The 16847-nt window shown below is 33.5% G+C and overlaps 1 protein-coding gene across 1 annotated transcript in view; it reads right to left on the bottom strand.

Annotated features, from left to right (window-relative positions):
• The window catches only part of STXBP5L (syntaxin binding protein 5 like), a 390498-nt gene that overhangs the window by 116198 nt on the left and 257453 nt on the right, over nucleotides 1-16847 (bottom strand). Inside the window, exons 15-18 of the mRNA XM_030330346.1 lie at nucleotides 7860-7900; nucleotides 4012-4229; nucleotides 2121-2290; nucleotides 55-180 (exon numbers count right to left, since the gene is read on the bottom strand). Of these exons, the coding sequence (XP_030186206.1) occupies nucleotides 55-180; nucleotides 2121-2290; nucleotides 4012-4229; nucleotides 7860-7900 (555 nt within the window). The remainder of the gene's footprint in view (nucleotides 1-54; nucleotides 181-2120; nucleotides 2291-4011; nucleotides 4230-7859; nucleotides 7901-16847) is intronic.

Here is a 16847-nt window from a genome sequence, read left to right on the forward strand (position 1 = left end):
TCTCACTATATCAAACATATTAAATAATACAAATTAGAATGTTTAGCTACTTACATTCCATATGCTGAGCTTACAGCAAGACTTGTAATCTGTTGGGGAGGCTCACCATCCACCCACACCAACTGAATAACAAGTTCTGCTTGGTACCCTGCAGGCATCCTCACTGGTCGTGTCTTAACACTAAAAAAGAGAAAAAAAAAGTAGTTCTATCACATACAGTTTAAATAAGTATGCCCATGCTTATCTTCAGAATTTACATAGCATCTTTCTACAGAAATATACAATACCACACATTGAGGGAAGTACACAGGCGGACAGTGTCTTCTAGCTTTCTCAGAATATACCAAATTACTTAAAATTGCTTAGTTTTTTAAATAGCTTTTAAACCAGTCAGGTCCACAACTTCAAATGGCCATTATCCCTTCCTTTTCTTAATTTTTGAGGATGGTATTTTAAATTATTTTTATTGTGCTCGCTTCGGCAGCACATATATTAAATTATTTTTATTTACTTTTTTTTAACAAAAGTTGTTAAATATTTATGAAATATTTGTTACATATATTAAGTTATAAATGCATAACAATATGAATGACTTAATCTACCACCCAAATTAAGAGTTGAACATATCCAAAACCCAAATTCCTGCTCATTCCTTCTAAATTTGCTTGACCTGCAGCCTTATCTATTCTAGTTTATAGCAACTTGTATCTTTCCAGTTATTCAGTTAAAAAAAAAAAGTCATACTAATATCCTTCTCTTGTACCTCACATCAATCAATCATCAAATTCTGTTGATGTTACCTTCAAAATATACCCAGAATCTGACCATTTTTTAATTCTCTATTGTGACCATCCTAGTTACGGTTGACAAATAAAAATACAAGACACCCATTTAAATCTGAATTTCAAATAAACAATAAATAGGTTTTATGTTTTGTTTTGTTTATTTTGTTTTGTTTACTGTACGTATGTCCCATGCAGTGTCTGGAATATACTGATACTAAAAAATGTTTATTGTTTATTTGAAATTTAAATTTAAATGGGTATCCTGTATTTTTATTTGCTGAATCTGTCAGCCCATAACATCATCTCTGCTTAGATTTAATAGCCTCTTTACTGGTCTCCCGGCTTCTACCTTTCCCTTCCATCCCAAGATCCATTTTCAACAAAGCCACCAAAATGATCAATTTAAAATTTAATCAATGGATGTTGAATGTAAGTGATGAATCACTGAATTCTTCTGAAACCAATATTGCACTGTATGTTAAGTAACTAAAATTTAAATTAAAAATAAAATGGTATGTAAAAAAATAATTTGAAAAATAAAATTTAAAACTGATATGTCTCTTTTCTATTCAAAACCCTGTAATGAGTCCCCGTTTAATTAGGAATAAAAGCCATGGCCTTACAGTGGCCTATAATTGGCTCTCTGTTACTTATCTGACTTCATCTCTTGCTATTCCCCCCCCTCCCCCACTTGCTTTCCTTGTCCTAGCTACACTGACCTCTTCATATGCAAGGCACTTTAAGCCTTTGTTCTATCTATTCCTTCTGCCTGGAATACTCTTCTACGAGATACATTTCAGGTAAATCCCTCATCTACTTTTTGTTTAAATCTCACCTTCTTATCAGTTAAAAAGTAAAAAAAAGAAGTATTATTTTAGCAAAATCATAGCAATCATGAGAGGAATCCTTTTTTCTAACATAGTATTCTTGTAGTAGTGTTCTTGTAGTAGCATTCTTGTAGTGTTTTTTGTCTGGTTGATTGGGGTTTTTTTTTGATTCCAAGAAAACTGAAGAAATTCCCTAAAAAGACTTTTTGAATTGGGAGATACCAAGCAACTGGCCAAGTTTCTTCCCTGCTATATGTGTTCCCATTCTATTAAAGCCATATTTTCTTTATGATCTTTCTGGGAAGAACATAAATGCCTTCATAATAAAGGATAAAAATATTGTGCCCTCTTCATAGATATTCAAAGAAAAGACCACAGCACTCCTTGGTTGAGTGTAGATCAATGACAACAACTTAATAAAAGAGAAGAGTAATTTTATTTTGTACAGTTTCAAAGTAGTATATGATTAATATGTAAAATTGTTTTAAAATTTGGTAGCAACTCTTACTTGAGGCATGGGATACTGTCCTTTGTTCCTCCTTCACTAGCCACAGTGTTAGTACTTCCAGAAAGACTCCTTGAAGGAAGCTGAGATGAGAGATCTGGAAACGGAGGACTTGTTTCTGGTTCTGGGGTTGTAATATCTTCAATATCATACTGAAGTCGTACCTCTAATGACTTAAAAAAATCAAGTCTTAATTTAACCTAAGTCATAACAATAAGTAACCACATTAAATTACCTGACAACTTTTTTGTAATTATTGTTTTATTCAGATTAATAAGTTCAATTTCAATTCATAGTAAAGTTGAGATATCCCAAATTGATTTAAATACTGGTATTTCAGTATTTGTATTTAAATACGTGGAACATTCACTGGCACTCACAAAAAATGTAAAATATTTCTTAATTCTTCAGAATTATAAGAAAAATACCTACTAGTGAAGATAAAGTTTTTACATAAAAAATTCTCCTAAGATAAAGGTATAAATTACAACTCCATATATAGTAAAAGGAGAAATTGGTCAGTTATTCCAGTAAATAAAATAAACTGGATGTGTTTACACACACATACATAACACACAAATTATTTGTACAAGGATTTTAGTTTTTAAAAAAACATTCAATTTTGCCTTCAAATTCAGTAAAACATTCCCAAAATAAATTCTAATTTTTGTTTCATTAGCTCAGCTCTTAATTTCATTAGCTTGCTTAATTAAAAAACATTTGATAAACTGTATTGGAATAAAAGATGATCCAAAACCTTTTTTTTTAATCTAAAAATGTTTAAAAATTAAGTACTTTATGATTACATTCTATGCTTTAATTAAAATCGATTTTACAACAAACATTTGCTTTACAATGTAAAAATCAGGATCTTTGAGGCTGAAAACAATTGCTTAATAACATTTCATTATGGGGTGTGAATATAGCAATATTATCAAAATGACTGTTATAATTATCTTAAAATTAAAAAACCCTCTAGTGACAGTAACCATTACCAATTATTGTCAACTATACCTAGACACTATACTAATGATTTTATATAATCCTTATAAGAACCTTATGAAATTGGCATTATCATTTGTAGTTTATTACTACTTTGCATTTTTCTATTTTATTTGCACAGAAAATTACATGAGTGATGAAACTGGGTCTTACTCAGACTCTACTACTGACTACTGGATCTTTGTGACTTGCTCAGCATCATGTAGCTATTCGCTGGTACAGCTAGAATTAAAACACAGACTTATCTGACTCCAAAGGCTGGGATTTTAACTAATATACTTTAACAGGGCAGTACTTAATTTTAGCTGTTGAGGTAAAAAGTTATATACAGGTGTTTAGTAGATAATCTTTATTTTCTGATAAAATGGTAAAATGGACTCAGTAGGGATGGCCAATTATCTATAGATGCCTTAATTTAGATTTAATTTATCCCATGAGAGTATCAGAACAATTAAATTACTTGATTAGTTTAAAATTAAGATTAGGTAAGGTAGCTCATAATTATTTCCATCCTATAAAAATGTTGCTATACAGAAATTAAAAATTGACAAGAAAAGGCAAACTAAAAAATTTTAATAAAGATATACAACAAAGCCCACATTAATTTGACATTTATGCATAAAGCTACAAATGTCTGTATAAATTCTATACAGACAAAATACATCCTATCTAAAAATACAAGGTTTTGGTACAGAACTGTTTTCATCATTTTAAGCCAAACTATTTTTTAATAAGTTATATAAGTAACAAGAATAATTTAAAATCCTATGAATTGGATTACTGACTAAATACATCAGTCTTGATGGCTTAAAACCATATCAAGCACTAGCCAAAATATAAGATAATTGCTTTAATAACTCTAGCTATGAACATTAAATTTTAAATAACTTACCACTATTTCTGTTGTAATTTCATGTCTGCTGAATTTATAAATTATGACATATGCAGAGACTCCTGATACACAGAATATTCTGCTCTCTGGACACCAGTAAATCATCTGAATGGCATATGGATCTTCCTCTACAATTTCACATGTTGGTTTTCCTTCTCCTACCTTCTGTTTTTCAAACACTTTTGAAGTTTTTAGCTTATACAGCATCTGCAGAGTTACTACAAGATATTGAAGCATAGTTATCTTCTAATTTGAACTTAATTCTTAGATGTTGTTAAACTCTTTCAGTGTATTTGTTAAACTACTAAAATAGAATCCAAGCAGACAAAATAAATTATATTTTAACTAGTAAGCATTCAATGTCATGAACTCTTATCATAGTTTAGCTGAAGGGAGACTCCAGAGAAAAATAAACATTTATTGAACATATACTATATACCAATGAATTTGTAGGTCCTTTGTATGCATTGTCTCATGTGATCCTCAGAAAAGTCCAATGAAGTGAGTATTTTTATCCTTATTTATTGATAAAAATATTGGGGCTCAAAAAGGTTACAATGGAAATACTAAACCTAATTCTCTCCTAAAGGAGACCCCTTAATCCTTTTTCACAATTTCCCCCTTTGATTGCTACATGAGAGGTTGATGTTATTCATAGAGGGTTTTCTTCTCCCAACAAATTTCTTAGACAATCCTTAAGATGAGAAACATTTGTAATTTACTACCTAGTAGTATTGAAAGCCCAATAATCTGCAATTATTTTAGAAAGAATCTTTTCTGAATGGCCCTGTATTAGAAAAGGATCAGTTATAATTTTTAAAAACTCTGTGTTTGTGAGTTGTTTTCAGGAATTTTTATTTGGGGGAATATTTTTTCCATTTTAGATCCTGATAAGAACTCTCCTATAAAAAGCTCTGATTCTACAAAAGATCCTTAAGAAAATTTCCAAAAATCTGGGAGTTTCTGTCAAAAGTGCATAATTTGAACCTAATCATAAGAAACTTCAGTCAAACCCAAACTGAAGATTATACAAAATAACTGGCCTGAGTTTTCAAAAATATCAATTAAATGAAATAAAGACTAAGAAACAATTCCAAATTGAGGAAAACCCAAAAGATGATAAATGCAATAAATAATTCTCAATTTTCTTTTATTATAAAAGATATTATTGGGACAATTGGTGAAAACCGAGTAAGACCTGGAGGTTAGCAGGTATATTGCCATCAGTATTAATCTTCTGATTTTTATAACTCTAATTTGACTATGTAAAAGAACGTCTTATTTGTAGGAAAGATACAGTGAAGTATTTTAGAGGCATGTAATGTAAAAGGAGCATCATATCTGCAACTCAGAAATGGTTACAAAATGCTGTAAGTGTATATAAATATATGGAGAAGAAGGAGAGGGAGGAGGGTGGAAAAACAAATGTAGTATACACTGACATTTGGAAAATCTGGCTAAAAGCTATATAACACTTCATGGTATTTTTTTTTTTCAATTATTCTGTAAGTCTAAAATTACGTCAAATCAAAACATTTTTAAAATGGGTAAGGCTTTATACCAGATGCTATAGCCTGGCTTCTATGTCAGATGGGGTATCACTCCCATGATTATTTTGTATGACATAGCAATGCTAAAAGGGTACTACAGACATAATTAAGGCCCCTAATTAGTTGACTTTGAGTTAATTAACAGAGATTATCCTTAATGGGGCTGACATAACTGGTGCCCTCTCTGAGGTTAGAGAGACACTGCCTCACCAGCCTTAATAAAACAAGTTGCCATGAGTTCTAAAGCTACAAGAAAATGAATTCTGCCAACAACTACATGAGACTGAATGAGGATTCTAAATCTCAGATGAAACTGCAGCCCTAGCGAACACCTTGACTGCAGTCTCAGGAAACCCTGAGCAAAGAACCCAGCTAAACTGTACCCAGATTCCTGACACAAAGAAAATGTGAGATAATATGTAAGTACTGCTCAATTGTGGTAATTTATTAGTCAGCAAATTGAAAACTAATACACATAAAACATAAACTCAATTATTCAAATTCAGTATAACCTCACTTCCTGTACTGGACAGTATTCCACAAAATTGACAAACTAAGTGAAATTTCTTCAATGATATCCATTAAATTGGAAATATGTTCTTATAATTACAGTAAAAATATTAAACATGCTGCAAGCCTTTATAATATGTTTTGAATGGGATAAAATATTTAAAAATTAACCTCTTAAAATACTATGCATGCTTAAGAGTGGCATATACTCGGGGCGCCTGGGTGGCGCAGTCGGTTAAGCGTCCGACTTCAGCCAGGTCACGATCTCGCGGTCCGTGAGTTCGAGCCCCGCGTCAGGCTCTGGGCTGATGGCTCAGAGCCTGGAGCCTGTTTCCGATTCTGTGTCTCCCTCTCTCTCTGCCCCTCCCCTGTTCATGCTTTGTCTCTCTCTGTCCCCCCAAAAAATAAATAAACGTTGAAAAAAAAAATTAAAAAAAAAAAAAAAAGTGGCATATACTCTAATCACTAGGATGTTAAAGTGTCTTCTCACATTTTAGATGCCAAGGAGTGAATTTGAGGTGGTGGGATGTTACTATAAAATTGTGTTCTTGGAACAAGGTCACATTTACAAGAAAAGTCCATCCAAAGAAAATCTTTTGTCCCGTGGAATTTCTCCCTGAGCCATTGATTTCTATTGTGTGAGTTCAGAAAGGGGCCTCAAAATTCGTGGTTTTAAATATTTTAATCATTTTTTCTTGCTGATGATTTGCTCCATTGCTGAAAGACTCTAGCTTGCAGGCTTAGAGTATAACCAATAATCAACCTTCTTCCCTCTGCTTTTGTCTTTACCATAATCTTCCTCAGAAGCTGTTTACTTCTATAGCTTCAAATACCACTTTTACGCTGCCTCTTCATTAGTTTCCATTCTTGACTGGTCTTCCTACCTGCTAGACATTTTTACCTGGATTTCCTGGTGTAATTACAAGATTCAAACCTCCAGCACTCTCTTATAGTCCTCATCTTGCTAGTTGTTCATCCTCAGAAACTGAGTCATCGCTCACTTACTCTATTCCTCCTATTCCTATTAAAATCATAAATATCTTCCCAAACTCACATTAAGTATTACCCCATCAAAATACCCTTTCTGGGTCTACCTGGTTCAAACAAATCACAAATTTCTGATAACAAACAGAATTCGAGTTGTATTACATTTACAATTCTTATCATACTGTTTGCCTAATAGTCAAATATGTGCATTCATTTATCTGATTTAGTAAATAAAAGTACTATGAAGGATATATACAGATACAATCAATTCTGAAATATCTTTGTGTGCCCTTCAACACTGAGGCAGCCTACCTTATTCCTTAAATTACATAATTCTCAAAAATTTTAAAAGAAATTTTACATTTATCTAATCACTTCTTTTGATTCACATAGGGCTTCATAGACAAATGGAAAAGAAAGTGAAGACTAGTGAGATAAAAGAACTTTTCTAGGACCAGAGCTGGAGGTGAAGGAAATTCCTTCAATAGAGTTAATCTGACAAAGTATGGTAGTTTTTTCAATGTACCTTACCTTTTGTAAATACAACAGGTTGCTGATGGAGACTTCAGTCCTATCTGTTAATATTATAAAGGAAAAGTATAGTAGAGATAGTACTTTAAACTGATCCAACATAGGAAATGGATTTTTATAACACAGCTATATATATATATATATATATATATATATATATGCTAAAACTGTATCTGAAATATTAATCATCCAAAGTAAAAAGTGGCAAATGGCTCTGCGTAAATATTAACTGAGGGTTTTCTGTTATAGAACAAGAGACTTAAAACTTACTTGCAGAAGCATCCCAAAATTTTATTGATCCATCTGCATGACTAGATGAGAAATACATTAGCATTAATTATAGTAAATTTCAAAAATTATAGGCATCATAACTGTATATAAGAGGTATTGCCAAAATTTGATTTAAAAATCCCATTCCAATGAGAATGAATATATGCTAAAGCATTTCTAAGCTCATAACAATGGTTTACTTTTTAAACAATGCACTAAAATCTAAATTTAAAAAAGAACAATTATTAAGATTTGACTGTAGGAATATTTTTATGTGTAATAGAGAACAACAAAAACTGGCCTGAATAAACAATATATTTTATATAAAACTGTTTACACTTGGGGTGGCTGGGTGGCTTAATCGGTTAAGCGTCCAACTTCAGCTCCGGTCATGATCTCACAGCTTGTGAGTTCGAGCCCCGCGTTGGGCTCTGTGCTGACAGCTCAGAGCCTGGAGCCTCTTCAGATTCTGTGTCTTTCTCTCTCTCGCTGCCCCTCCCCCATTCACACTCTTTCTCTGTCTCTCAAAAATAAATAACCATTAAAAAAAGTTAAAAAAAATTGTTTACACTCAATAAAAAAAATACCTGAGTTAATTCTGATTACATTAAAATAATTTTGAAGTGAGCCTGTTTCCGGTTCTGTGTCTCCCTCTCTCTCTGCCCCTCCCCCATTCGTGCTCTGTCTCTCTCTGTCCCAAAAATAAATAAACGTTGAAAAAAAAAATTTTTTTTAAAAAAAAAGAAAAAAAAGAAAAAGGGGCGCCTGGGTGGCGCAGTCGGTTAAGCGTCCGACTTCAGCCAGGTCACGATCTCGCGGTCCATGAGTTCGAGCCCCGCGTCGGGCTCTGGGCTGATGGCTCAGAGCCTGGAGCCTGTTTCCGGTTCTGTGTCTCCCTCTCTCTCTGCCCCTCCCCCATTCGTGCTCTGTCTCTCTCTGTCCCAAAAATAAATAAACGTTGAAAAAAAAAATTAAAAAAAAAATAATTTTGAAGTGAATGTCATAGTGAAATTTAAGTTTCAAAATATAAAAAGCAAATCCTTAAACCTATCTAGAATGGTATCATTATTTGGTAATATAATGGCAATTCTATAAGAACTCATCTAGAAATGAAGACGATAGAATAACACCAACACATTTTATGAGGTCAGCCTTATCCTGACTACCAAAACCAAAAAATAAAATTATACAACCATATTCCTCAAGCATAGGTGAAAAAATTGTCAACAAAATATTAGCAAATCAAATAAAAAACATATAGAAAGGATCAGACATCATGACTAAGTGCAGTTTATCTTAGGAATGTAAGACTTTTTAAACATTAAAAAAAAATCAAACACCATATTGTTATTCATCATACTGACAGATTAAAGAAGAAAAACCATATGGTCATCTCAATAAATACAGGAAAAGTATTTGTCTCCAGCTTTTGGCTATTGTGAATAATGCTTCTGTGAACGTTCATGTAAAAGTTTTTGTATATACCTAAAAGTGGGAGTGCTCAGTTATATGATAGTTATCTTTTTGAGAAATTGCCAAACCATATTCTATATCAGCTGTACCATTTTACATTCCCACTAGCAAACTATGTGGTTCTAATTAATCTGTTTCCTTGTCAACACTTGCTTTTCTTCCTCTTAAAAATTTTTTTAGCCATTGTAGTGGGTGTGAAGTGGTATACACAATTAATTGTGGCTTTGTTTTCATTTCCCCAATGACTAATGATGTTAAGCATATTTTCATGTGCTTGTTGGACATTTGTATATCTTTTTTTGAAAAAGTCTACACAAATCCTTTGTTCATTTAAAAAAATGTCTTTTTATTGTTGGGCTCTAAGAGTTATTTATATATTATGAAAACTAAACTCTATTAGATATATAGTGTGAAAATTTTTTCCAACTCATTGTTGTCTTTTCACCTAATGATGAAGGCCATTTTACCTATTTTTTTCTTTTGTTTACTTTTATGCTTTTGGTGTAATGTCTACAAAATCTCTGCCATAATCAAAGTCATGAAAGATTACCTTGTTTTCTTTTTTGAATTTTTATTTATTTATTAAATATAATTTATTGTGAAATTGGTTTCCATACAACACCCAGTGCTCATCCCAACAGGTGCTCTCCTCAATGTCCATCACCCTCTTTCCCCTCTTCCCCCTACCTCCCATCAACCTTCAGTTTGTTCTCAGTATTTAAGAGTCTCTTATGGTTTGCCTCCCTCCCTCTCTGTAACTTTTTTTCCCCCTTCCCCTCCCCCATGGTCTTCCTTTTTGAATTTTATAGCTTTAGCTATAAATTCAAGCCTTTCCTTATATTTGAGTTAATTTTTGCATATGGTATGAAGTAGGGGTCCAAATTTTTCTTTCAAGTTTTTATTTAAATTCTAGTTAGTTAACATATAGTGCAATATTAGTTTCAGGAGTAGAATTTAGTGAATCTTCACTTACATATAACACCCAATGCTCATCACAAGTGCCCTCAATACCCATCACCCATTTAGCCCATGCCCCTGCCTACCTCCCCTCCAGCAGCCCTCAGTTTGTTCTCTATAGTTAAGAGTCTGTTTTCCGGTTTTTCTCTCTTTTTTCCCCACTGTGTTCATCTGTTTTGTTTCTTAAATTTCATATATGAGTGAAATCAGATGGTATTTGTCTTTATTTGACTGACTTATTTCGCTTAGCCTAATCCACTCTAGCTCCATCTGTGTAACTGCAAATGGCACAATTTCATTCTTTTTTTATGGCTGAATAATATTCCATTACACACACACACCCCACATCTTCTCTATCCATTCATCAGTCGATGGACATTTAGGCTTTTTCCATAATTTGGCTATTGTTGATAATGCTACTATGAATTTCAGGGTGCATGTGTCCCTTCAAATGAGTATATTTGTATCCTTTGGGTAAATACCTAGTAGTGCAATTGCTGGGTTGTAGAGTAGTTCTATTTTTAACTGTTCGAGGAACCTCCATACTATTTTCTAGAGTGGCTACACCAGTTTGCATTCTCACCAACAGTGTAAGAGGGTTCCTCTTTCTCCGCATCCTGGCCAACATCTGTTGTTTCCTGTGTTGCTGATTCTAGCCATTCTGATAGGTCTGAGGTGATATCTCATTGTACGTTTTATTTGTTTTTCCCTGATGATAAGCAAGGTTGAGCGTATTTTCCTGTGTCTGTACATCTTCTTTGGAGAAAATGTCTGTTCATGTCTTCTGCCCATTTCTTAACTTGGTTGTTTTTATTTGTGTTGAGTTTGCGAAGTTTTTCATAGATTTGGTGGGGGCGGGGAGGATGTCTAACTTTATTCTTTTGTATGTGGGTATCCAGTTCTCCTAGCAACGTTTGCTGATGAGATTATTCTTTCTCCTGTTAAACAGTCTTGGCACTCTTGTTTAAAAAAACAATCATAGATGTATGATTTTATTTCTGGAATCCCAATTACATTTCATTAAATTATATCTCTAATCTTATGACATTACCAAACTGTTTTGATCAGTGTAGCTGTGGAGGAAACTTTACAATTAAGAAGTGTAAGTCCTTCAACTTTGTTCTTTTTCAAGATTATTTTGTCTATTTGGAGTCACTTGCAATTTCATATGAATTTTAGGATAACCATTTTCATTTCTGCAAAAAAGCCATTGGGGTTTTGATAGGGATTGTAGTGAATATGTACATCACTTTTGGTATATTATTATCTTAAGAATATTAAATCTTACATTCATAAACATGGGATGTCATTCTGTTTATTTTTGTGTTTTTAAAATATTTTTTGGCAATGTTTTATAGCTTCTAATGTATAAACCTTTCATCTACTTGGTTAAATTTGTTTCTAAATTTGTTTCAAAAAGTATTTTATTTTACTTTTTGATGCTATTATAAATAGAATTGCTTTCTTAATTTCCTTTGTGGATTGTTCATTGTTAGTATACAAAAACACACTAATACATATATAAGATTATGATATCCGCAAATAGAGCTAATGTTCTTTCTTTCCACTGTAGGTGCTTTTTATTTTTCTTACCTCACTCTTCTGGATAGAATTTCCAATACAATATGAAGTAGAAGTATCAAAAGCAGGGATCCTTGTCTTGTTCATGATCTCAGAGGGAAAGGTTTCATTCTTTCACTATCGAATATGATGTTATCTGTGGGTTTTGCAAAAATGCCCTTTACCAGGTTAAGGAAGTTCCATTCCAATAAGGAAGTCACTGAGTTATCTGAATGTTGCTGTTGTGGTTTTAAATCATGAAAGGGGCATCTGTAAAATGCTTTTTCTGCATGAGATAACCTTATTTTTCTTCCCTCCATTTTACTGATGTGGGTATTACATTGATTTGTGTATATTGAAACACTCTTGTGTTCCTAGGACAAACTCCACTTGATCATATTTTATAAATCTCTTAATATTCTACTGGATTGTGTTTGCTAGTATTTTATTGAGGATGCTTGCATCTATATTCATAAGTAATATTGTTACATAGTTTTCTTTTCCTGTGATGTCTTTGTCTGGCTTTGGTATTAGGGTAAAGCTGGCCCCAAAGAACGAGTTAAAATGTGTTCCCTTCTAGTTTTTGGAAAATGTGTGAGAAGCATTTGGTGTTACCTCCTTCAACAATTGGTAGAGTTCACCATGAAGTCATCTGATCCTGGCCTTTTCTTTGAAGGAAGGCTTTGACTACTAATTCAATCTCTTGTTACAAATTTGTTCAGATTATCTATTTGTTCTGGAGTCAGTTTTGGTAGTTTCTCAGAATTTATCCATTTCATCTAGGTTATTTACTTTGTCAGCATGCAATTGTTCATAATATTCTTTTATAACCCTTTTTACTATGTAAGGTCAAATCCATGTATTCTTTTATCTGCCTGTTCAAATCTGAGGCTCAATCCCTTGCGTAAGTTTTTCATTTCTGTTATTGTATTTTCCAGCACCAGAATATCTATCTCTTTCTCTCTCTCTCTCTCTCTCTCTCTCTCTCTCTCTACCTACCTACCTACCTACCTACCTATTTATTTATTTTAGAGAAAGAGAAAGCATGCGGGGAGGGGAGGGAAGCCTCGGGGAGAGGGTAGGAGAGCAAGAGAGAGTGAGAGAGAGAGCAAGAGAGAGAATGAATCTTAAGCAGGCTCTATGCTCAGCATGGAGCCCAACAGGGGCTCAATCCCATGACCCTGGATCATGACCTGAGATAAATGAAGAATGGGAGCTCAACTGACTGAGCCACTCAGGCACCCCCAGGACCAGAATTTCTATTTAGTTTCTTTTTAAAATAAATTTTATTAATACTCTATTTAGTGAGACTTAATTCTTTAATTGATTACCTTCAATTCTTTATCCTTGTTTTCTTTTAGTTCTTTAAGCATATTTAAGACTGCTGACTTAAAATCTTTGTATAGTACGTAAAATGTCAGCTTTCACAGGGCCAGTTTCAGTTAAATTCTTTTCTTTCCCCTCTGAATGGGCCATGCTTTCTTGTTTCTTTGTATGCTGTGTCTTTTGTTGTTGAAAGCTGAACTTTTGAGCATTAATGAGGAAGCTGTGAAAATTAGATTTTCTCCCTTCCCAATTTTTCTGTTGATGCTTGTTGTAAGTTTTTGCTGTTAGTTTAGAAAAGTCATCACGTAAACAGTTTTTCGAAAGATTGTATCCTTCACTGTGTTTGGCCTCTGAAAACTCTGCTCCGTTAGCTTACTGGTGACCTAGTGATTTGACAGCAATTTCATTAAATGACTATAGCCAAACAACAGCAGCAACAATAATAAATCCTTTCCATGTCTGCACAGGTTGATTCTGTGTTAGGAAACTGCTGCAATAATAGCCAGGTTATTTCCAACTCTGCATTAGCCTTTACTTACTGTCTGGATGGTGCCTAAAGTTAATCCAAAGGGGAAAACTGAGAATCTTCTCAGGTATTTTCTTAGCATGTATCCAACTGTAGGCAGCATACAGACATCTAGATTCTGCAGGGTATGTGGGAGCTTTACAAAGCCTTTGTTCCCCCCATCTATCTTCTTATACAGCCTATTCTTTCCAAGAGTATAAACTATCTATTGTTTGCCCCTGCTTGTTATCCCTCTCCCCAGGTAAGTGGCAGCTGGTACATCTGCCTTTAATTACTCAGATAAATGCCTTCCAGGAAGCCACTTCAACCCCAGGAAAGCTCTGAGGCAAGGAAAACAAAGGTAAGCCCTTGAGCTAATGCTTCAGGGAGTCACCAAACAGGTAAAAACACAGGTCAGGTACAACTACCATTCTATGAAAAGAAGGTCTGTATTTATTACTCCCTCTGGCACCAGAAAGCTATGTAAGAGGAATGAAGGGTGCTATCTTCATGGCCACCAGTAGTTAACTGTAAATGAGTAAGATAAAAATACCATGCGGTCTCTTAACAAAATTCAGCTTTTTAAAGAAATGAGATATAGTTGACATTTAACATTATATTAGTTTCAGGTGTACAACATAATTAGACATTTGTACATTTTGTAAAATACCATAAGTTTAGTTAATATCCATCACCAGAGGTGGTTAAAAATATTTTGTTTTCTTGTGTGAGGATTTTGAAGATTTACTCTCTTAGCAACTTTCAAGTATACAATACAGTATTATAAACTATACCCACCATGGTATACATTACATTTCCATGACTTATTTATTTTATAGCAACTTCTGTCTTCATTAAGCATTCCCCTGATTGTTATAAATTTTCTATTAGATTCTAGAATTCTGAAAAAATTGATTTTGCCAACATAAGCAGTTTTTAGTGGAGAAACCAGTCCTCTGTCATTTTCAGTAATATAACTTCCTGATATTTTGAAAAAAATTTTTTTACTTAGTTAAAACTCTCATACAGTACAAATCATAAAATCACACCACAATGAAGCATCACAAAATGAATACAACTGTTTAATCACTCAGATTAAAAAACAGAACATCATCTAAAACCCCTTAAATTCTCTTTTCCAATCACTATTTCTACATCTTCCCCAATGGTTGCCGCTGTCTTGGCTTTTAACACCCTGTATCAGTTTTACCAGTTTTTGAAGTGTCTGTAAATGGAAACAACTATGTTGAGTCTAGTTGATTTCAGTCAATAATATGTATTACTGTAATACATGTCAGAATGTCAACTTGATTTGTGTTACAGTGTGAAACAACAGATTAAAAAATGATGAACACTGGGCGTTGTATGGAAACCAATTTGACAATAAATTTCATATTAAAAATTGCTGTTTAGAATTCCACTGTATGAATACACCACAGCATATTATATACTCTAGTATTGTTAAATATTTATGTTGTTTCTATTTTGGCACTATTACAAATTGTGTGGCTCTGAAAATTCTTGAAAACTCTATTTTGGAGTACTTAATACAGGTTTTTATTAGATATATATCTAGGAGTGGAATCAGTGGACTCACCTGAATTCTTAGGTGCTGCCAAAGAATTTTCCAAAGAAGCTATAACCAATTCGTACTCCCACTAACACTTTAAAAGAGTTCTAGGGGTACATGGTGGCTCAGTTGGTTAAGTGTCCAACTCTTGGTTTTGGCTCAGGTCATGATCTCATGGTTCATGGGATCCAGCCCTGTGTTGGGCTCAGCGCTGACAACATGGAGCCTGCTTAGGATTCTCTCTCCCTCTCTCTCTGCCCCTCACCCCCAAAACTAAATAAACTAATAATAATAAAAGACTTCTAGTTGTTCCACATCATGAGGAAAAGGTGCTGATAGTCTCTTTAAAATTTTATCCATTCTGATGGGTATGTGCAATGTTATTGTGATTTCAATTGACATTACTCTGAAAAGTGATGAACACCTTTTCATATGCTTATGACCATTTGGTTACTTTGTTAGGTCTCTTGGCCAATTTTTTCTATTGAGTTTTCTATTTTTTCTATTGAGTTTACTGTGTCTTTTTCATATATTTATCATAATTATTTATATATCTGATATAAGCCCTTCACTATTTACACAAAATGTAAGAGTCTTCCCTGTAACTGGTGTTTTCAGTGTCTTAATGGTGTCTTTTGAGGAAAAGTTCTTAATTTTAATGTAATCTAATTTATAAAATTTTCCCTTTCTGGTTAGTGCTATTTTGTATTTTCTTTACAAAATCTTCCAAAACATCAAAAAGATATTCTCCTCTATTATCCTCCTGAAGCTGTATTGTTTTCCTATAGCATTTAAATCTATCATTTACCTGAACACATTTTTATTATGATGTGTGGTAAAGACAGATTCCATATGAATATCCAATTAAGCAGTATAATTTTTTTTAAAAGATCCATTCCTCACTGCTTTGGAGTGTCATGTTCATAAAAAATCAGTTATCTTATACATGGCATATGTTTTTGGACTCTCTAGTCTGTTCAGCTTTGTCTGGCAGGGTCCATATTTCTGCCATCAACACACAATCTTAGTCACTATAGTTTTATAATAACTCTGAATGTCATTTAATTTCTTTTCTTTTTTCAAGTTTTTACTTAAATTACAGTTAGTTAACATACAGTGTATGATTAGTTTCAGGTGTACTATATAGTGATTCGACACTTCATACATCACCAGGTGCTCATCATAAGTGCACTCTTTAATCTCCATCACCTGTTTAACCCATCCCTCCCCTCCCCCCCGCCTCCCTCCTCCCAGCCAGCTTCCTTCTGGTAACCATCAATTTGTTCTCTATAGTTGGGTCTGTTTCTTGATTTGCCTCTCTCACTTTCTCTTTTCCCTTTGCTTATTTGTTTTGTTTCTTAAATTGCACATATAAGTGAAATGATATGGTATTTGTCTTTCTCTAATTTATTTCACTTAGCATAATACTCTATAGCTCCATGCGTCATTGCAAATGGTTAAGATTTCATTCTTTTTTGATGGCTGAGTAATTTTCCATTGTGTGTGTATGTATGTACGTGTGTGTGTGTGTATCACATCTTCTTTATCCATTCATCAGTTGATGGACACTTGGGTTGTTTCCATCATTTGACTATTG

Source organism: Lynx canadensis, chromosome C2, assembly GCF_007474595.2.
Source record: "Lynx canadensis isolate LIC74 chromosome C2, mLynCan4.pri.v2, whole genome shotgun sequence".
NCBI lineage: Eukaryota > Metazoa > Chordata > Mammalia > Carnivora > Felidae > Lynx > Lynx canadensis.